This window comes from Peromyscus leucopus, chromosome 8b, assembly GCF_004664715.2.
Source record: "Peromyscus leucopus breed LL Stock chromosome 8b, UCI_PerLeu_2.1, whole genome shotgun sequence".
NCBI lineage: Eukaryota > Metazoa > Chordata > Mammalia > Rodentia > Cricetidae > Peromyscus > Peromyscus leucopus.
The window spans coordinates 70154888-70177925 of NC_051086.1; the positions used below are offsets into that span (position 1 = coordinate 70154888).

The following is a 23038-nucleotide window of genomic DNA, read 5'->3' on the forward strand; positions in this document are numbered from 1 at the left end:
TTATTTCCACAGTCCAGTAATTTATTTTAAATTGGAGTAATTTCAAATTCCACAAACAAAACTGAAGAACAACAATATTTTGTTTGAATTCTCTCTTCTGTACACTCAGTGATCTAAAACACCACAATATCCAACATACACAAACCTCAGGGAAGGGTTAGTAAATACACACGTGTGGAATCATGGTGCTCTTTGTTCCTGAATGGAATGGTCCCACAGAAAAAGCACAGGATACAGCACAACATGAGGGCACCTGTTACACATGAAGTGAGCAAAACACACTAGCATTTTCTATATGCGCAATGGGGAAACCTGCATAGGTTAAAGGGCCTTTTATGCTCATTTAAAGATCAGGCAAGTTGTCTGTATGCATTTTTCAAATAATTTGGAGAGTGCTATGATCCAATGTAGAATATGATGATTAGTGTTGTCTTTGTTGGCATCGACAGTCTTGCATGGTCACATACCAATTCTTTCACTTTAGCTTTTCTTTGAATAAAAGAGATTTAAATGCATTTAGACAATACATATTGAAAGCTGTTTACATACACTAAATTTAAGAGATTCAGTATTAGAGTTTCTTTGTTTCTTTAAACACTACAGAGTGCAAATCAAGTTCTTCACAACAGATTGAATAGTAAGCAGTTCTTCAAAGAATGAGGGGGAGAAAAAAGCCCACATGAATACTATTCCCCTTTGAAAGAAGTTCTAACGGATGCGGAATGTGAAAATAAGGTTTTAACATAGGCGATCCAAGTCTATAGTTAGAAACAAAAAAGTAGTCCTTCATGAAATAAAGGTTACAAGAACACGGTGCCTGTTTCCCCGTTTATTAAATGAGAAGTGGGTAGACGATGCTTCAGTATGAAAATAGGAGACTACAGGATCAGCTTCCATCTCACATGCTGTACCCAAAGCCAGGCTGTGGCTGCCCATATGGTGGTGCAGTGTAACCATAACCAAAAGGTGCCTGGGGAGGGACTGCCACACTGGGTCCTGCTGTGAGCATCAGCTGGGGCTGACCTAAGGTAACAAAGAGGAGGAGAATCTGTTAGCACCCAGGTTTACACTATAATCTTCCCCACTCTAGCAGCGCAATCACAATTCACTGAGTAAGTTGTGTGGGGCACTTCTGACTGTCCCATTTTGTAGTAGTCTGACCCTGAGAAGGTTCCTGCCTAAGAAAAGCCAACGGTGCAGGACTGAGGGCCACAACATCCTATATTTAAAGCAGTAACACATGCACATTTGCCATTATCAGGCCATACATCTGCCAACAAGCCTATCACATAATACACATTACATTTAGTGACTAAAATTTTAGCACAGGAAAACTTTACAAGTTGTTAAAGTTAATTTAAATCTCTGATTCTAAATATCTGAATGGTAATGAAAACCAATACAGGTCTAGCAAAGAATCCAGCGCTAATTTAGAGACAGCAATAGAAAAGACATTCAAATATGCACTAAAAATGCAATGCATTAGGTATGAAAAACATGACAGCGTATATACCTTCTATCAAATACTTGCTGATGAAGCTGAAATAGTTGCTGACCACATAAAGAAAACATGACATGTAAAGAACTTTTAGAGAGAGAAACACAATACCTCCCTAGCCCTGAAAATCATCTCCCACTAGAATGTAAGCTATCTTTCTCCCAGTACAACAGACTGTGTCCCCTTCTTGTAGTAAAACCAAAATTGTCTTTAGTAAGGAAGTTTTGGGTTTTTTTCGAAACTGGTTTACCAAAGAATCATCTCTGGATTATCTTGAAAATTCTAACCCTAGTTCAACCTACTTAAAACACCATGAAGGCCCAGTAGTCTGTGGATGCCTACTAAATAACCACAACAATCTTTGTTTTCCTGTTTCACATATGTCAAACCTCATGAAACATTTATGTCTACCCAGTCCTTCATAAAAACTACCCTCTCCCCTAAATTGCTCCAAACAGTTTATCTGTAATAATAATAAGAATAAAGATTCCTATACTGTCCTTTTCCTTAGTTGCCTGAGACAAAATGGTCATCATTTTATAGTTCCTTCCAAAAAACATCTGGCTGTAAAACTTTTAATCATACTCCTCAAATCCAATGCTCACCAAGTATGAAATGCAAAGGGTAAGTAACCCACACAGGCTAGTATAAGAGGAAGTCAAATTGCTTTAAATAATTACTTTAGGGTTTGAACGCTCTCTCTGGAAAGTTCTCAAATGGAAACTCAACATCCGTTCTCTGCCCTAGATAGATTTAAAATGACTATGCCTTCTTTCTGCAAAGCACACTGACGACAGCCATGGCATACTGGCAAACTGAATCCATTGTTATTTCTTTCTTAGTGACTTAGGAGCAGACAGCCCAGTCACCAATCAGGCAACAGGGAAACCCAGGCCATCTTTAATGACTATATATATTATATTCTATGCATGGAAGATTATCATAGTGGAAACCATCAAAAAGAGTTTTAAATGGTCCTCAGAAGAAAATGCTAATAGTTGAGAGGGCTATTCCTTAACTCAGCAAATCGTTTGCCCCTTTCAAAGCCTGCTCCATTTAAGAAGGTCTAACTTAAAGAGAGACAGATTACCATAAACGATGGGCTGGGTCTCTGTAGCCTGCTCTTCTTCTTTTCTCAATGACTCCGAAGCATCTAATTTATCCACCTAGAGAAAAACAGGTCACGTGAGTTAAAACCTCAAAAGCATTACAAACTTAGGTTTATGGCAGAGAGTGGAAAAGCCTTAGTATGTTAAATTCTGTCAAAATAAAACAGACTGGCAAGAACATTCTCAGGCCCCGTCAAATTCAACGGCAATATTCATACTTGAGTAAGGGTGGTTTTCAGCACTGTGGTGATAACCCCTCAGGAAGGAGGGTTTATAAATGCATTAGAGCTCACGCCAGGCTAAGTAAGACTGGACATGCTGGGATGCAGCCTGAGCAAGGGAGAAAGTGAGAAGGAAGGGTACATACTATCAGAGGTAATAAGGAACTCACGAACCATCAAACTTCCTTCCCCAGGGGAACAGGTTTGCAAAAAAAAAAGTGCAGTCTATGGGCTAGACTAAGTAAGTACCTGACCAGGACAAGCCGCCTCGCCAACTGTGGAGGGCTCCTGCTGAGGCTTAGAGTTCACAGACAGAGACCTGAGTCTAAGGAGCTCCATTTTCAATCTTACTGTATAACATCATTTTCCTTAGTTGCCTGAGACAAAATGCAAAGATTAATGGTACATGTCTCTAAGAAGTAAATAGGATTGCCTGACTTGGCTCCAACTTTGAGAGGAAAGTTTAACTTTTAATGAAGCCAAAGAAACTAATGACTATTGTATACTAACTAACCAAAATGGGCAATATCAGATAGTATCAGTCCCAGTGTGTGAGGGAAGAGCAAAATGGCTATTATCAGCTCCTTTAAGAGCTAGGTGGGGGCTTTGGCAAACCACTTCTTCAGCCCTTGGATTTCCCTCTCAGGCAAAGGAGGCTGAAAGAAGCTGTAGTTCCCTGTGGGGTTAACAGAATTTCACTCTCTAAATCTGTTGACACACACTGAGAAAAATAACAGGAACCTGGCATTACAGAATCTTGTGTACCATATTCTTCCACTGCCTTTACACTAGCCTATACTTGTATTTAAACTAGATTTAAAAGTTGGAGTCTGAGCCAGTTTTTCTCTACAACTAAATTTCAAATCTCAGTGTTCTATGTACTGTTTTTAAGACCAAAAGCGTGCTAAGAATGTGAGTGCAGAGAGGAACCTCATACATTCCTCCAAAAGGCAATGTGGAGACATGGGGTGAGGGAGGTGCATGAGCAGACACACAGATCCATGGGTAAGTTGTAAAAACTAGATCTTTTTAAATGCTAAAGCAGTACCCGTGCTCTACTGGAAACTTAAAATAGCACTTGTGACTGTACACACAGGCACAGAGGGTTAGGACAGTATTCTTCTGTACTTTAAAAAATTACATGTATTTACTGGGGGGCAGGGACGGCAAGCATGTGCCGTGCTGTGCGTGTGGGGGTCAGAGGACAATGTGTAGAAGTCAGTTTTCTCGTTCTACCATGCAGGTTCCAGGGACAGAATCAAGTGTCAGGCTAGGTAGGCAGCAAGTGCCTGTCCCAGGTGAGACAGCTCAAGACAATGTTTTACACGTACTCTAATTGCTCCATGTGAAAAGCAATCTGGGTCTAACCCAGTCCTGTTAACAGACATTGAGAAGCAAGCTTCAGTAGTGTGTCTACCCTAGGAAAATGGGTTTGCTTTGTGTTGTTTCAGGGTTGGTTGGTTGCTGGGTTGTTTTTTTTTTTTTTTTTTTTGTTTTGTTTCTGTGGGGGGGGAGAAAGAAAAAGTCTCATTGTGTATCCCTGGGTGATGGTTTGCTTTTATATACTGTTTTCTTATTTTAGAGCCTATATGATCATATTATAAACTATCCTAATTATCAAATTAAAGACTATCATGGAATGTTAGGATTATGTGAAATACCCACTATTTGGCATCCAAATTTGTAAGAAAAATTATTCATCTGTAGAATTTAAAGCGCAGATATGCCATCAAGGTCATTTGGAATTGGCTAACCTAGCGAATCTGTGAGAATGGTCTACAAGTTATACAGGAAACATGGATGCCTGTATACAAATAATTTCTAAGACAAAGAAGAAAAATGAAACCAAAAAAACCCAGCACTGCATAATACATCTCCAGACTTTCAAGGAAAAAAAAACTTAAGTAAACAGACACATATAAAAGTCAATGTCTGATTAAATGTTGAACACAGGTCTGCTACAGAAGCACATGGGAGACTAGAAGAGCCAGCATTATCCAAATGCCCAGTCATTGACACAGGCAGGGAGGGAGGAAAACACAAATTCCAGAGGAGAAACACCAACATAAGCAAAAATGTTGATGATTTTTTTTTTTTTATAATGGGACGGCCTCTGGCACAGGAATTTTTGTTTAATAGCCCAATTTAGAGTGCACAAAACAGAAAAATCGGAGAAGGCTTTTATGAACATAAGCTTTTGTTAAGAGCTGTAACAAAAGTTTCTGATCCTTGGGTTTAAGAAGAAAAATTAAATATAATCATGTCCCTGAAATCAGTTCCATTGTTAATACTGAAAAATCACTAAAATGCAAAAGGCTTTTCCACAAAGACTGCAACTTGCTGCAGAGTAAAAGTTAACATGCAGTCAGTTATTTTGGTGTATGTGTGCATGAAAAAAAGGCAAAAGTACTGAAGCAAGAAGTGAGGTCTGAAGATGACTGGTGCCATACAGGCTCTCAAGAGACACACACAGCCCACAGCAATGCTCTATGTTTCCGAGTAGTATGATGTAATTGCAATGACTTGGACATGCTTGATTTAAAACAACGCATAACACTACAGTTCAATTACCCATTTTTCACACACACGCTTTCTAACTGCCTTGCTTACTAGCTGCTGAAGGGTCTCACACACAATGCATTTTACTCAGGTTTGCCCTAAGTTCCAGTGGTGACTCCAGTCTGATCAACAGAATCCCAAGGCATTGGCCCCACCCAAATTCACTTCAATTTAACACTCCTTTACTTCCCCATCCCTTTCTAGCCATCATTTTACACCAGGCATATGTTTTAGAGTCGTTTCATTTATACTGGGACGGAGGACAAGCCAATGGAGGAAGCAGCAACCAAATGGTGCCCAAATTTGGCATTCTTGGATGATGAGCCAACTACTCAACAAGAGAGCAAATTTTAGGTAGTTTCTAAGGCATGCCTTATTTCAGATAGGTGTTAATATTGCCTTATTATAAACATAAACAATCCATGTTGCTTAGCAACAGTTACAGCAAGCTTGGCTCTCTCATGATTGAAAAGATTTTGGTTCCTCTTAACAATGGACTAGCACCATGAGAACTGGACACCTGGAGAAACATGAGGAAAGTCTCTTCGGAAGCAGCTAGTATCTCTTGTATCTACTTTCAGCAAAAAAAATTAGTAAGAATCAAGAGATCAGAAACTGGATCACAGTCCTTCAATACCACAAAAAACCCAGAAAACAAACAAACAAAAAGGCCCCACAGAACTCCAAAAGCCTCTTAGGGCATGTACATACAGATATAAATTCAACAACTGTCAGGCAAACTCACAAAATAAAAATAAAAAATAAAAAATAAAAAGAAGATGTTTTAATTTATTTCAAATATTCAGAGAGTCCTACTATGGTCCAGATACCCTGACAGGGAAAAGAAATTTCCTGGTAGTTTGGAATTAATATTGAAACTCACCATGCTCAGTTTTAACAATATATTAAAGAGAGACTGTGAACCAACTACTGATTAGCCTCCTGCCCTTCCTAAAGCCTATTAGCCGATTAGTAGCAAACATCTACTAATGTCCTACAGCTCTATTATAGTTATGTTCAAGGGACTTGCAGAGGCTTAGTGAAAATTTATTGGGGGGAAAGCAGCAGCAGCAGTGTAGAAAAGGAAGGAAAAAAATCATGCAAATTCCTTAGACTTAGTCCTCCAGACTTAAAGATGGAAAAGAATCAACTTTCACCTTTTCCTTTATTGCATCAACCTGCAAAGGAATTCAGAAGGTGCAGCTTAGAAAAAAATCAAATTCCATATTGAGCATAAAAAGGTAGAATCAGCAACAAAGGTTCAGGGGGGAAACATGTACCCACTAAAAAAGGTAGGAGCGAAGTGGAAGTAAAGGGCATACGGAAGCAAAATTGAGAATCCTTTTAACTTCAAGCTCACTGCAGAAGTATTTATGCTAAGTCAGTGTGAAAGGAAGCAGCTTAATGGCTAGTAATGTACAGCACTTAGGTTAACAGCAGCCAGGTCTCAAAAGGTGGCAATTATGCATAAGAAAAGAAGCTCATCTCCCCTGTGGCTACGCTGTGGTAACTGTTTTAATCACAATGAACTGAATTTACATATAAAATATTACTCCTTTAAAGAATCTAAGTGGTCCTCCTAAGGAAATTTCTCTAAGCTAGGGGTTGTTAGTAGTGTTTCCCCGCTTGTACTTGTACTCAGGCACGCTGAAGAGATCAGAAGTGAGACTTCAATTTTAAGCTTGATTTGCTCTGACAAAATGGATCTTTTAAAATCATTTAAATTTTCTATGCTTAGCTAGTAACTCAGGGCAAGCAAAAACTATTCTAACATCAAAAAAGAAATGCTAAGACAAACAGTAAATTTTATAAGGTGGCTGTATCCTCAATTTATTTAATGTGTATTTAGGAAACATGATTAATTGCAAATTTCCTATGGTATTTTTAAATTAGGTATCTGATTATCAACAAATCTGTGATGATTAGCAGGCTGTTAATATAATGCAGCTTCCCCATGGGAAACAGGTAAAGACATGAAGTCAGGAACCAAACAAAGGGAAATCTACAGATGTATACATGGAAATCTGGGTTACAGGAATTAACTGTAAAATGCTCAAGGTTTTCATGTATTAAAACAGAGAGTGCTGTTCACTGTAAGAACACAGAGGGTAAACAATGATAAGCTGAGTTACCCTCCTAGTCATAGCATCTCTCAGATCTTAGGAAAACTTCCATGTAATAGGAACATTTTATGATCAACTAAATAATTTATACTAGAGAAAAATAATGAAAATAATATGCATGTAGAATTACATATACCCTCAAGATTACTAGCTCTGAATATACTTTTGAGCATCATTACCTTGGTCAAATATTCCTTCATGACCTGGATGAAATAGGGCATGGCAAAATCCATGATATTGTGCCTCCATGCAGTTTCCAGGACGACATCTGGCCTTAAAAGATCGTAACAGGTAAAGAGACAAGCTCCAAAGCACTCTCTCTTTTCTTCCTGCAAAAACCACTGTAGGAGTTCTTCAGCCAATTCCGTATCTTTAGATTCAGAGGCATACTGCATTGCGTCCTATTCAGAGGAAACAATGAAGGGCAGAGGTTAACCCAAACATGCTGACTTAAACCCGTCCTGAAAGTAAAAAACCCCACTGACTTAAAGACCATATTCACAAAAGGGAATCACACTACCAACCCTCATACCCATGAAATTAACAGTTCGATAAGATCAATTGTAAGATACCATTTGAGTTGCTTGGACAGCCCACCCCCAGTTTATCAACCTTGTAAAGGCTGTCTTTCTTGCACAGCTCTACGCTCTGTTTCCAGCGATTGTTGCCTTTGAAGAGATAAGCAGCAATTCTTCTGAATTCAATGAGTTCATGTTTTTCCAAACGCTGAGCAAGTGAGATATTGTCAAAGTTGTCATATGCATCTATTGATGTTCGCAGAGCCTGAAGAGACAAAGCCATTCAAAAGTCAACTAAAGGCTTTCAGTTTAACATTTACTTTTCACAATTCATTTTGATGGAAGCAATTAGATGACAGCATGAACTATAACAACATAGACTCAAGCATCAAACTACAGAAGTTGTAGCCTATGTTCAGGTGTCAATTTTCTTCATCTACTTCTAAAACAATAAATAAAATCCTCAAATGTACTGTACCACTTCCTACAGGTGCAATTTTCTCCGAGGTTTCCAGTATCAATACTAACTTGAACAGCTATAAAACTGGGAGAATATGTAATGTGGGCAAAAACTCATGCTGCCAGGAAACTAGTCATAGACTTCTACATGATATTCAGCCTTACAGACTAGACTCTGAGCCTAAAGGAAAATCATGCTGAGCCCGATGCCTGAGTCTGAGGCAAGCCTGCACTACTAGGCAAATTCCAGTCAGGTCAACAGTACATGAAAAAAAAAAAAAAAAAGGCAATTAGCACATAAACAGAAACTGTCTAGGTTAAGCTATCTTTCACAAGAGCAAATTTAAAAGACAAATACTAAGACATTAAGCAAGGAAAGCAATAAATAGTTAATTCCACTTAATAGCAAGAAAATTTTATGGACTAATTGGAAAAGCCTAGGCATTCATGTGCCTGCTTTTTAATAAACGCTAAGGGTAACAGTAGCTTTTATTACAGAACCTGTTTAAAGCCAACTTTAAACCTAATCAAAACCTGATGTTTTAAGTATTTATAAGAATCTAAAGGTTTTACCTGGTAATCTTCTTCTGTTATAAAGAGGTTGTTCAGTGATTCATTCACAGATTTGTTGTTGTGGTTCTGAACTGAGCGTAAATATGGTTTCACCAGTGGCAGCTGTTTAACCTTTAAAATAAAGTTTGTTAGAAAGGTAGCCATAGTTGAAGGTCTATGTACTCTTATCCAAGTACATCGAAATCTTCACTATCAAGTTCAACTTAAAATGGTTACCTTGCTGAAATAATTGACTGCACGAGTGTGATCCAAGCGTGGAGACAGCACCATGAGCAAGTCATTTAACAACAGAGGCTTGAATTCTAAGTAGAACTGGATTGCTCTGTAGTACAATTCCACATTGGCCACCTAAATTAGGACAAATCCATGCATCAAAAGCCAGTTCCTCCCCAATGAGCCTTCTCCTTCCATAGCCCATACTTCTGAGGTTATATACCTTGGTGATGATGTCTTTGAACTGCCCTTCCTTCCATGCATCGGTTGGATGATTCATCATGGTGATTATGGCATTATCATACTCTTCATACTTGTCATACAGGAACACCAGCTCTGCCCAAAGATGAGCTTGTTCTGCAGCTCTCAGTACCTGCATAACAAAGACCAGTTGCTCATGATACAAAGCCGACTTCTGCTACCAGCCTGCTGTAATTTCAGATTATTAGAGTTGCCTCACAGTGGTGAAGATTGGCTACCTTAGGAATATTCACTCTTGACCAGAACAACTCCAGGTGTTCCCTCATTTTCTGTGGCTTGAATTTAGAATACAAAATAGCTAGCTCAGTAAACATTCCCATGTGAGCTCGCTCTAGTCCCAAGGCTGCCTCCAACATGGTGATAAGTTCTTCAAAATAGCCACGATCCTAGATAAGAGAAATGTGCAATTAATTAGTGGAGAGATTATGTATACAAAGGTCTCAATTCATATACAGGCCCGGTGTACATTACCTGATAGTAGTTGATAAGTTCCTCTAATTCATCTGCATGTACTACAATATGAAGTCCACACATCTGAGCAAGACGGAACTCTTTCCCATCTACACAGGCAAAGCAGACCTGGAATAAACATTTTCCACTATGAGAATCCAAATGTAAATGCTGACAGTTATTTCAACTCAACAGTACAAATAGAATTTTCAAAGAGAATCTTAAGTAAGTCATCATTCAAACTTGGGTTTAGATTACCTCCTTCCATGTTCGAGTACTATTAGCTTTTCTAGCACCATCAACTGCTGCCTGATATTCACCGAGGTGAACAAGAGTAGATGCCAAGCGTCCAAAGTTAGAAACATTATTGTACAACAGCTTAGCAGCATCATACATTTTTTCATCATAACAACGGTCACCAACCTAGGGGGAAAAGACAATCCATGATCAGTAAAATACAGATCTCAGCTCAATCTTTTTTCAATTCATATCTTTATACTGAGGAATAGATAAAGACAGTTGCATATGTTGTAATCCAGCACCCAAGAAGTTGAGGCAGGAGCACCCTAAGTTCAAGGCCCATGAGGGATTCTATCTCCAAAATTACAAACAAAATGAATGAACAGATACTCTGTCTCTCCTAAGGACAATTTAATTCCTTAGCTCTAACATGTTGATTCTTCCAAAGTAATAAAGTTGCTCAATCATTGAGTTTGACATGTGTTTAAAATGTGGAGCTAGTAAGATAATTCAGTTGGAAAAGTACTTGCCTTGCAAAAATTAGGACCCGAGTTTAATGCCCACCACCCACAAAAAAAGGCCGGTGTGTTTGTGATCCCAGCACTGATGTAGTGACAGAGTAATCCTTTATGCTTGCTGGCCAGCTGCCCTAAATCAATTAAGGACGCCCAGGCCAACAAGAAATCCTGCCTTTTTAAAAAAAAAGTGGATAATGCCTGAGGAGTGAAACCAGAGCCTTTATATGCACCTACATACAAGCATCCCACTAAACACACACACACACACTTAAATAAGCAACCCACTTGCTGAATATGAGCATTATTTGGCCCATTGATGAACTCTTCTAACTCTGCAAGGCGGTTTGTTTTAGCCAGTGCAAATATCAATTCTGTTTCCACATAGGACTCTCGAGCCTTCTTTCTGGCCATCTGCAAATACTTCACCAGTTCTTCCCAGTTTCCTAAATAAAAGGACAAATAAGCCCATAGATTAGCATCCTTATTTTATATTTCCAACCAAATATATAAGATCTGCTATTAGAGACCCCTGGCAATTTTTTTTTGAGAGTGTCATGCTATGTTTATGTTTATACTTGCTGGCCAGCTGGCCTAAAATTACTTAGTGACACCCAGGCCAACAAGAGACCTTGTCTTTTTTTTAAAAAAATGGATAGTGCATGAGGGGTAAAAACAGAGCTTGTCCTCTGGCCTTCACAGGCACCTACACACAAGCATCTCACTAAACACAAACACACAAATATTATTATTATTATTCCCAGGCTGTCCAAGAACTAACTTAAGGCCTCAGCTTCCGAAGTGCTGCGATGGCAGATGTACATCACTTAACCAGCTTAACTCCCTTTTCAAAGAAACATTACAGAGAATGACAAATATAAAAATTGCTATACCTGAAAGTATAAAAATTCCATTATACTTCTGTATTATTGCTATTGGCCCAAAGAATATTTGATACTTTCCCCACACTCTTCCTTTAAAGTTATATATGACAGCTCTATCAGAATTTTATCAGATCTCAAAACAAAATTAACCTTCTCCACGGACCTTCTAAATTCACACAATGCAGTCAGTCTTTACTGGATCAAGATGCTGGGCAGAAAGTTTTCACAAGTAATCAGGAACTATCTAACCTCTATACAATTAAAAGTTAAGATACCTAAATGCTTGGCTTAGTAATTCTCCGAGGTATCAAAGACATAAAGACTAGAAGTCATACCACTAGTATTGGCAGCCTGAACAACTTCCATGTAGGACGAAGGATCATCTGCTTTGATGTAAGAATCAATGGCTTCCTTCACCATTCCTTTCTGCAGCTGAGCTTTGGCAAGTTGACTCCAAACAGCAGGCTCATTGCAGCGTTCAGCAAACTCATACGCACGATCCAGGTTTCCAATGTGTTCAATTAAGACCTGGGCAACATTTTTGAATTAGTGTTACAGTAAAATGGATCTTACACATCTACACTGATAGCATTTCATGATTATTCAACTGTGATAGCAATCTATGCACACCCTCATAGGACAATGCTCTCTTCGCACCAAGAGAATTATAGTCAGTATCTCAATTTATCTAATTTCAAGATTTACCTGAACTGCTGAAGTATTGACATCAAACTTCCGGAAAATAGCAAATGCTTCTTCAAACAGCTCATTGCTGATGGCAATGTTGGCAATATCTGGAGCATCGTAATTATCCAGGCGGTTAATATACTCCATAACACGTGTCCGGTCAGCCTTAATTGCAGTGAGGATGAGGAGGTTTTGCAGATTCCTTTAGAAACAAGACATTCAACCACAATGTTTAAAAAGCCTATCAGTGGTAAGGAATAACCACTATGGCACTAGAGGGTTATTTGTCTCAGAGGACAGGGTAAGAAGAGGTGTATGAGTAGAGTAAATTCAGAAAAAATTGCCTCTGATCTTTATTTTCTGTTCCTTCCCTAAACTGATAGGCCACAATGAAAGACTGATCAGAAAGCCAGAGCAATCCTGTCAGCATACCTGTGTTCACTGAATACAGAGTTATCAAGGACAATTTTCTCCAGCAGTTCAATGAGTTCATTAGGAAGATCTGCTGTCATAAAAGCCTTCACAGTTACAGACACTTCTTCTGGGTCCTGAGTTTCAGACAAGGCTGTCTGTACAACCTACAGAGGGTATACAGGAAACAGATATAAAAAAAAAAAAAAAATCAAGGTATTTTAAAAAAAGACATTGCTTAGTAAGAATAAGTTATATAACTTCTCATTAGAAAACCTCAAATAGGAGGAAAACTACCTCTAACTCACTACTCAATGATCTTTGTACACAAATAGACATGAACACACATTGTTTATAATTTTGCTACTAACATTAGCAACTATATAATTTTTACTTTCTCTGATAAAACACTATTCATACTAACACTTATCACTGTTACTTTAACGGCTTCTTATTTCCAAATCTCTAGATGTAGATTATAAAAATACCCTGGTTTTGGCTACTTTCATATGCCCAGATGCCACAATGATTGCAGGAAGCTGTGTATCTACTTGGGAATGGGCCTTGGAATTGCTTCCCTAGGATTAAGGAAAAACTCAGAGGTAGTAATCTAGTCTTCAAAATGCTGTACCTGCTTGTCAGAAGAATTTAAGAATCATTATAATAACAAGCAATAATTAGCACTTTAAATTCATGCTTTCAGATCATAGAGGTATAAAAACTTAACTGTGGTGCTGTGGTTATTTAGTTAGATTTGCTATTACTGATTTGGACACTGTGTGTGCGGTTATGTACTATTCCTGTGGTTTTGTGTCTGACTGTGTGCGGGTACATGTATGTGCACGTATCAAAGGTTGATACCAGGTGTCTTGCCCAGTCACTCTCCACTTTATTTTTGATAGAAGTCTCTCCAAGAAGCTGGAGACATCCATTTGACTGGATTAGCTGACCAGGCTATCCCAGAGATCTTCCTGTCTCTGTCTACCCAGCACTCGGGTTAAATACAGGGGCACATAAGCCCAGCTTGTATGTGGGTGCTAGGGATGTGAACTCAGGTCTTCATGCTTGTTAATGGAAACATCTCCATGATGCTTACTTGGACTTTTAAAAAAAGAATTAAGAGATAATAGGATCATGACACATTGATAGCTCAAAGTGAACTCAAACTCACATTCTTCCTCTCTCAAACTTCTAAGTGCTGGGACTTCAGGCATAAGTCATCATACACACCCCACAATCCACCACCACCACCACCACCACCCCCGGAAAAAAAATCATTTGGACTTTCGTATTTTGTATTATCAATCCTCACTGTGTGCTGACTTCCATGAAGAAGTGTTTTAAAGCCATGTGGTCAGGTAATAATTGGTAGTCAATCCTAATTTATTTCCTTTTAATGATGATGATTTTAAGATAATTTTATGTTTTTAGATTTCACTTTCCTTATATTTAATGTATATCTATGCACAATTTGACATTTACATAGCATAATTTTAATGTTTTTTTTCACCTTTTCTGCTTTCTGCTATAGTTAAATATGACTCATTTGAATATATCTGGGTATGTAATGAAAGTATCCCAAATCAAAAAGAAGGGAAACATTTTTTGCCATTTTTACCTGGTCAATTAGTGGTCTTCTGTATGGATTGCTTTCCAGTAGCACACTACCCCACAATTCCGGATCTTTTCTACGGACCAGGTAGCGGGAAAGACTTTTGAAGAGGGAATTCTCATTGCAAACCTAATTGAAATAGCAAGAGTTAATTTCAACACTAAAAGTAAAGACTACAGACTCTGAAAATTATTTGCAATCATGTCAACTCTATCTTGTAAGAAATCTATTACTTTTATATAGAACCTTGGGAATGTTACAGTCAGACTTTCTCAGAAACTCAACAATGGAAAAAAAAAAAAAAAAAAAACAAGAATTTTTAGGGGCTTTAAAAAAGCACGCCACTGAACCAGGCAGTGATGGCACATGCCTTTAATTTCAGCACTTGGGAGGCAGAGGCAGGTGGATTTCTGTGAGTTCGAGGCCAGCCTGGTTCTACTACAGAAGTGAGTTCCAGGACAGCCAGGATTGCACAGAGAAACCCTGTCTTGGGGCGGGGGTGTGGGGTGGGGTGGGGGGTGGGGTGGGGGCGGTGTGGGGTGTGTGGTTGGGGTTGGGGTTGATTCCATTATCCATTATTGCATTTGTTTATTTTTTTTATTTTTGGGGGATGATAGTCTCATGTACTAGAGCTTCAAATTCCTATCCCCCTGCCTCCACTTCTCAAGGCTGCAATAACAGACATGCACTACCATACTCAGCTTATTTTCGATGTTCAAACATTAGTATTATATTACTTTAAATTAAATTATAGACTTTGCATCATGTTCTAATACAGGGCTGGTTACCTTCAAAACTTTCAGTGTTTTATTAAACTATTCTTGCATACTTACTTTTCCATATACTTATGCATAATCTTTGAAAGTATGTACATACATAAGTTTTTTAGATCTGATGATCACTGAACTGATTCTAGAAGTAAACACATCTCTAGTACAGATCTTGGTTACTAATGGCATCCTCGATAAAAGAGGTGGAGGGGAGGTTCCCCTTGAAAAATGAGCAACTCTACGCTGGGAAAGTTACACAATGTGCATGCTCTATTGTTTAATCAGAAATGAAGTGCCCCAACAAACCAGGTGACAATCTGAGTTCCAATATAAATAACAGTATTTTTTATATATATTTGTTTAACTATGCAAAGATGAGTTACATTTGTTTATGTTGTAGAATATTTGTTTAACTATGTAAAGATGTGTTGCACTTATTTAATTACTATGTAAAGATGTGTTGCTATTTTACCTTGCCTGCCAAAGGCACCTGATTGATCTAATAAAAAGCTGAATGGCCAATAGCGAGGGAGGAGGTATAAGTGGGACTTCTGGGCAGGGAGAGTAAGTAGGAGGAGGAATTTAAGCTAAAAAAGAAAAAAGAAAAAGACACCAGGGAGAGGCCCAGGGCCAGACAGACAGACACAGAAGAAGCAGGAAAGTAGGACATATAGAATGACAGGTAAAAAGCCCCAAGGCAAAATATAGATGAATAGAAACAGGTTAGTTAAATTAAGTTAAAAGAGGTAGTAGGACAAGCCTAAGCTAAGGCCAAGCATCCATAATTGATAATAATAAGCCTCTGTTTCTTTATTTGGGAGCTAGAAAATTCCAACTACAAATACTAATGGATTATAATTCAAAGAGTAAAACAAGAATCTATAAATCCAGGAATTTAAGAATACTGACTGATAAATGACAAAATCTTTTTCTTTTTCCAGTGCCTGGGATTGTACCCAGGGCCTTGCTCACAACAGCCCAGTGTTCTACCCTTCAATTCTTTTTTTTTTTTTTTTTTTTTTTTTTGGTTTTTCGAGACAGGGTTTCTCTGTGTAGCTTTGCGCCTTTCCTGGAGCTCACTTGGTAGCCCAGGCTGGCCTCGAACTCACAGAGATCCACCTGGCTCTGCCTCCCGAGTGCTGGGATTAAAGGCGTGCGCCACCAACGCCCGGCTACCCTTCAATTCTTAACACATAACTAATAACCAGGAGAAAGGGCTGAAGCTTCACAGAGGCTAAGCAGGGTAGAGGAGAAAAGGATATGTGCATGGCCCACAGAGCATGCTCACCTGTTTATAATGTGCTTCTGAATTCAGAAGCATGGGCCAAATGTCATTTAAGTAGATTCTGAGTAGAAATGTATGATCTAAATCCAATCACAGAGAACCATTACAGAAGCACTTGATTTTAGGCAAAAAGCTAAGAAGTGATCCAGGGAAACTCAAAATGTGAACTGTTTTACTTCGGCCAGGCACAAGGCTCAGATGATGCAGTGCTTTCCTAGCACGGCATGAGAGGGAAGTAAGGAGACTATACATCTATGTGAGATGTCCAGGGGGTGGCAAGATGGCTCAGTTAGGTAAAGGCACCTGCCACCAAAGCTGATGACCTGAGTGGGGTTCCTGAGATCCATATGGTTGAAGAAGACCACAGATTCCCACAAGTTGTCCTCTGACCTCTACATACATGTGCACACAATGTAAACCTTTTAGTTGAAACAATATAGAGAACAGACAAATCCACAGGGGTTGAGTGTGGTTTGGATCTGTGAAGGTCTGTGGGAAGGGAGAGTATGGAAAGAGGGTCTCTTCCTCAGGGATGAGACTCTGGAAGGGGGCAAGAGTAGTGGCGATGCAACTGTGAACTGACTAACAGCCACTTAGGTTCTTCACTTCACAATGGGAAAATCTGGTTATGCATTTATTTCACCAGCAAAATTTGTAACAGAATAGAAATAAAAAAGGAGTTTTAGCAAAGATACCTGTCATTAAAAACATACATTTCTGGTAGGCGGTGGTGTCGCACGCCTTTAATCCCTGTACTCGGGAGACAGAGGCAGGCGGATCTCTGATTTCAAAGCCAGCCTGGGCTACAGAGCGAGATCCAGGACAGGCACCAAAGCTGCATGGAGAAACCCTGTCTTGAAAAACCAAAAACAAAAAAAAAAAAACCCACCTCTTTTAGGCCGGGTGGTGGTGGCACACGCCTTTAATCCCAGCACTCGGGAGGCAGAGCCAGGCAGATCTCTGTGAGTTAGAGGCCAGCCTGGGCTACCAAGTGAGTTCCAGGACAGGCTCCAAAAACTACAGAGAAACCCTGTCTCAAAAAAACAAACAAACCAACAAACAAATGCCATACATTTCTAAGAACTGATTCAGAATAAAAAGACTAAAGAGAGAAGACACAATTATGATCCTAAACTATACAAAAACCTGACAACACTAAAAAAAAAACCAGATTCTTCAAAGTCCCTTATTAATGTCATATTGACTGAGGCTAGTATCTACTTATTCTTAGAAAATAAGAGCCCAAAGGACACAAGTCCACATGGTATGTAACAGTTAAAATGCTTATGTTCAGGTATCTATGACCGTGTGTACAGGAACAAGTAAAGCTAATGGGGTTAACATGCCAAGGAAGAGTGTAGTCAGACTTTACATTTTGGGCACTTTTAGGTTTACTACTGTTTCTAATTAAAGTTTTAAAAAAGGCCTTATCTGCCCAGAACTGCTCAATACCTAAAATCATATAGAAATTCAAAATTTGCTAATCAGAGATACAACTAGTTAAAGAGTTACAGGTGCCTCTACAGCTCAGGAAGTAGTACTTACATTGATGAGTTCCAGATCACACTGGCCACGTTCATAAGCAACACAAGCCAGATGTGGGTCTCTCTTCTCACAGTACTTTCCAACAACACGACTGTCATAATAGGGGTTTTCTCGAAGAAATCTCTCTGGGTTGTTATTACTGTCGATGTATATTTTGGCCAATGCATTGTGAGTAGCAGGCTCCTCACAGCCCTCATGAATTCTGGCCTCAAGCCAAGGTAGAAGCAGCTTCAATCTAGTGGGAAAAACAAAACCCCCATAGGCTATGTTACAAACAGCACGATCCTTTCAGAACTATAGAAATACATTTCGGAAAACAAACAATGCACGCGCGCGCGCGCACACGCACACACACTCAAATCCAATTTCAACTCTGAAAGCCAGATAGCTTGTCATCTTCTCACCAGCTGCTGAGCAGCTCCAGACACAGTCAACTATTCCCAACCACACTACGAGGGGCTACAGATTCATCTGGTGTCACGGGAAAACAGGACCACACCTGTTTCGCTTTTCAACTTCAGCAACAAGCTCATCAGTAGAGAATTGACCTCTCACGACAAGAATCAAATTTTTAATGACATCTTCAGAGCAGTCAACATCAAGCAACCCTCCAATAACCACAGGGAGTCGACTTGGATTTACCTAGGTTTGTAAAAAAGAAAATAAAAAGCACAGCATTACGTTAACAAGCAAAACTGAGTTAAAAACTTAGAAGACCATTTATTTTTAAAGCCCATAAACTGTGAATATAAATGTATAGTCAGATGAAGGAATTGAGCACAAGTCCAGCTAGGAAGGCCTCACAAGTCTCACAAGCATTGGGAGCACTTGCACCATAGTCTCCCATGTTGGTTTGCTTAATTAGTTCTACCTAAGGAGTGCTCTATGTGCTGAAGTCCAGGAACAGCAGCAGACAGGACGACCAGGGAAGATCAGCAAGTGCAAAGCTCCAGCTACGGCAAAGCTGCCCTGCTAGAATATCTTCAAGAAATAAAACTTCTAACACCCAAATCTAACATTGTTTAAGACATCTGTTTGGGGTTTGGTTCCTAGACTTTACAACTTGTTCGACTATAATGGTTCTGTTCTCACACTTCATATACAGGCATGGATGTAAAATTTTAATCAAAGGTTTGTGCTGGGACAAAAACCACTGGAAGCTACTCTATCAGACCATTCTTAACGGGCACAAAGTTTCAAGAGCAATTCAGAATACTGCAGTGATGAGGTTGAAATGGTTTACCTTCTGGACATAAATCTCTATATACTTCTGAAGATTGTTTCTATATAAATACAGCACGAGGTCGTGGACAAAGTCAAATCGATCACAGACAATGATCAGAGGCAGCTGATCTGTTAGTTTTGCTTCCTGGAAGAGGGAAAAAACAAAAAAAGCTTCAATTTTCTCCTTGCATTAAGTAAAATATGAGAATCCTTTCTGTGCTGATGGGAGAGGTTTATACAAACTTTCCCCTGCTGTTAAAAGAAAGAAATGACCCCCAGAGCTGAGTGTACATCTCCCCATTTCAATATAGTTTATTAAGCAAAGCTTAGGTTCACAAGCAAAACATCAAGCCCTCCCCACACATCCTTAATAAAAAACTTAACAAATCAAGATTTGTGAGCCACCAGCAGAGGCACACAGGTTTGAAAATCACTACATTGGAACTTTCATTAATACTAAACAGTTCAGCTGAATTTGGCAGTTGATTTAGTAACTATCCTCACATCGGTGGCACAAATGCTCACATTTGTTTCAAACTAATGATTTATTTTCTAGTCCTCCCCCAAATCAAGCGATACACTCAGGCTCTAACAATCTACTATAATTAAGTCTACAAAGAGCACTGTGATAATGGCCATGAATTAAACACAACAAAGAATTTAAAGAAAAGACATCTTTAAATTGCCAACTGCTTCACCATTACAAAGACGAAGCTACAGTCCGACTTAGAGACTGACAGAGACGTTATAGACAGGTAAGGGTAAGACCTGCGTGGGGCAGTTACCTGATACATGTCCTGTTATATTCCACAGACATAAGGTACAGCACAAAAAACAACAGTTTCCATCAGGAATTCATTTATACACAGTGATACATCCCTCAATAAATGATTCCTCTAAGAGACAACTAAGGAAACAGAAACTAAGCAGGATAGAACTTTCCCCAATGGTAGCCACTTCTTTTTAAGGTTAGAATAAAATAGTTCTTTTGTCCTTGTTTCTGTTTTTTTCCTTTTCTTTTATCCTCCAGTATTGAGGATTAGGCTAGAAAAGTGTTCTACCACTGAGCAACATCCCCAGACCATAAAATGGTTCTTAAGATTAGGCTCTAGCTCGCCAATTATAAGATTAATCCATGAAAGGTTCAGAAAATACCAAGAAAATTTTGTGAGCTAAGCTAAATTGAAAAAATAAAAATGGCTATAAATTTGAAGTTGAAGTTCAACTGCAGGTTGTTCACTTTAAGGGAAGACAATGTATGAATATTTATTTCAAAAATTGAAAACATGGGCTGGAGAACTGGCTCAGAGGTTAAGAGCACTGGCTGCTCTTCCAGAGGTCCTGAGTTCAATTCCCAGCAACCACATGGTGGCTCACAACCATCTATAACGAGATCTGGTGCCCTCTTCTGGCCTGTAGGGACACATGCAGGCAGAACACTGTATACATAATAAATAAACCTTAAAAAAAAAAAAATGAAAACACTACTAATGCTGCATCAATCATTTCTAGAAAGGATGTGTCTGCTTCTACAAATGCAAAGTTTCCAGGACAATTTTCTCTCCTAAATAAACATTAAAAAACTCAGTGTATCACACGAATCTTCTGTGCACAGAAAATATAAGCTTCATCACTTTGTGGAAAAACATACAAGCAGATCACTTAGCAATTTCATTCTTGACAAGAACTGTATTTTCTTATTTGTCTAAACCTGCACAACATGCATAAAACTAATGCTATACATTTCTAAATGTTTTATTTTTAATTATGTGTATAGTGATGTGCACATGGATGTAAGGGCCCACAAAAGCATTGGATGCCCCTGGAGTTGCAGGCAGTTTGTGAGCAATCCAACACACGGATACTGGGAACTGAATTTGAGTCCTCTGGAAGAGCAGCAAGCACTGTTCACTGATGAGCCATCTTTCCAGCCCCATGCTATCTATACATTTTCAACTATTTTCTAAGCTATCAACCATTATTCTTGTTAGCAACCATTTTAAGACAAAAACTGGAATTGTGAAAATACATGTAGAGGTTTTCTACAACACAAATTTAACAACTATTTCTTGAGTACTTATGTATCAGGCTCTAAAGTAAACAGTCCTGTGTGTCTCAAGGAAACTGCCTCAGAGTGAGAAGAGACATGTTTCCTTCACAGCAGAGGGTACTACAGTGAAAATGAAGCAGGACAAGAGGAGGAACTGGGTACAGACATTCTACTGTTTGCCTATGTAATGTGGAGACAGAGGACTTCAGGGGTCATTCCTGAGGAATACTAGTCATCCTATTCAAGCCAGTCTTTTCATTGGTTTGGAACTCACCAAGGGATCTACCTTGCCAAGGGTTACAAGCATAAGGCACCACATCCAACATTTTCACTTGGGTTTGGGCTCTAACTCAGGCCCTCATGCTTGTATGGCAAGCAACTTACTGACTGAGCTAGTTCCCTAGCTCTAGTAGTTTCTACTTTAGGTCGAGAAACAGGAAAATCCTCTCATGACATTAGGTCAGAAACCTCAAAGTCAAGGAAGATATCATGAAGGTCTCAGAGAAAAATGGTCTGAGGCAGATGCAAAGCTTCCAAAAGGCAAGTTCCAGGGATAGTGAGTCATCCAGGGAGACTGAGGTAATTCCAAGAGACAAAGCATAGTATAAAGTAAGATAAAGGGAACAAGGAGTAGATCATGGGTCTGAAAATAGTTTCCCATATTGGGCTTAAATGCTAAGTTTTTTGTTTGTTTTCTAAAGCTTTTCAAGATAGGGTCTCTGTGTGTAGCCCTGGCTGTCATGGAACTTGCTCTGTAAAATAACTCAGAGATCCACCTGCCTCAGCCTCCCAAATAATGGAATTAAAGGCGTGTGCCACCACTGCCCAGCTAGGTGTTGTTTTTTAAACTTGAGAATGTCATGCTTAAGTTGTATTGTTAAGTTTACTTCTGTTTTAACATAAAAGATAACTCAAACAGTATATCCCAAGGCTGAAGAGAAATGAAAAGATGAATTTAATAACAAAAAGAAATTCAACTAAGAATATGATTGTTTTAAAAAGAAAACTTGTTCTTAAAAAAGAACAAGTGAGGATGTTCAAAAGGAAGTAAGCTTGGCCTGTGAGACGGTGGGGGTGCACTAGCAGCACGGACCCACAACTCCTCGCCTCAACAAGTTTCTTGGGAACTCTAGAAAGTTTGACTTTCAGCATTATGCTAGCTAGGCTCCCCAGAAAAGTCAGATGGGCTAAGATGTTTACCTTTCATTCTACAATGTAAGACAATTTCAGCATTTCTTACATTAAAAACCCCTATGGGTTTATCCATGTAACACAGAGCCCAGATCAATTTAGGAGAACCAGCCAATACAGCTATGAACTATTTCCAAGTGATAACAGGTGGAAAGGTAAGAAATGCAGTTCTCATATAATTGTGCTCAATCTAGAATTCTCCCATAAGTCAAAAGTAAAATAATTTCTTATGTGTGACAGTGGGCAGGTGGTACTCTGTGGGTTTTGTAATTTTCCTGGTTTTTCATAGATAGCTACAAATAATTATTTTTCCCCACAAAATAACTGGTAGGTATAAGAATACTGCTAACAAGCCAAGTTAAATATTAAACAAGTTTCCAGTTCTTCACTGCGTCTATAATTTAGCATTCTTTAATGTATTATTCTCCAGTCCAGAACAGGAAGTCTTTACTCCTCTCCTACAGAATTCATGTGTCACAATGCCAAGTTTCCTTGACCTTCTTGATTTATGAATTATACATGATTAATGTTTTCATTTCCAAATTCTGGCAGATTTGATGCTAGAAGTAAACCTGGGTATTTTCTCACAAACGATAAAGAATCTTGAAAATGATACTAAAAGTAAACCAATAAAATCAAA

The 23038-nt window shown here is 38.8% G+C and overlaps 1 protein-coding gene across 5 annotated transcripts in view; it reads right to left on the minus strand.

Annotated features, from left to right (window-relative positions):
• Cltc (clathrin heavy chain) overlaps window positions 1–23038 on the minus strand; it is a 64643-nt gene continuing 41605 nt past the window's right edge. For 2 of the 5 annotated variants that reach the window (XM_028878276.2, XM_028878278.1), the window contains 19 exons: window positions 19177–19302; window positions 18433–18575; window positions 17934–18168; window positions 14340–14462; window positions 12743–12888; window positions 12329–12512; window positions 11959–12151; window positions 11028–11185; window positions 10243–10407; window positions 10006–10113; window positions 9753–9920; window positions 9497–9646; window positions 9277–9408; window positions 9061–9171; window positions 8123–8293; window positions 7690–7911; window positions 6545–6565; window positions 2589–2664; window positions 1–1023 (listed from right to left, as the gene is read on the minus strand). In XM_028878276.2, coding sequence (XP_028734109.1) covers window positions 899–1023; window positions 2589–2664; window positions 6545–6565; window positions 7690–7911; window positions 8123–8293; window positions 9061–9171; window positions 9277–9408; window positions 9497–9646; window positions 9753–9920; window positions 10006–10113; window positions 10243–10407; window positions 11028–11185; window positions 11959–12151; window positions 12329–12512; window positions 12743–12888; window positions 14340–14462; window positions 17934–18168; window positions 18433–18575; window positions 19177–19302 — 2757 coding nt within the window. In that variant the 3' untranslated portion in view covers window positions 1–898. Of the gene's footprint in view, window positions 1024–1504; window positions 1552–2588; window positions 2665–6544; window positions 6566–7689; window positions 7912–8122; window positions 8294–9060; window positions 9172–9276; window positions 9409–9496; window positions 9647–9752; window positions 9921–10005; window positions 10114–10242; window positions 10408–11027; window positions 11186–11958; window positions 12152–12328; window positions 12513–12742; window positions 12889–14339; window positions 14463–17933; window positions 18169–18432; window positions 18576–19176; window positions 19303–23038 lie in introns of those variants that run through there. The other 3 variants (XM_028878279.2, XM_028878280.1, XM_037201445.1) reach the window with 2 other exon arrangements.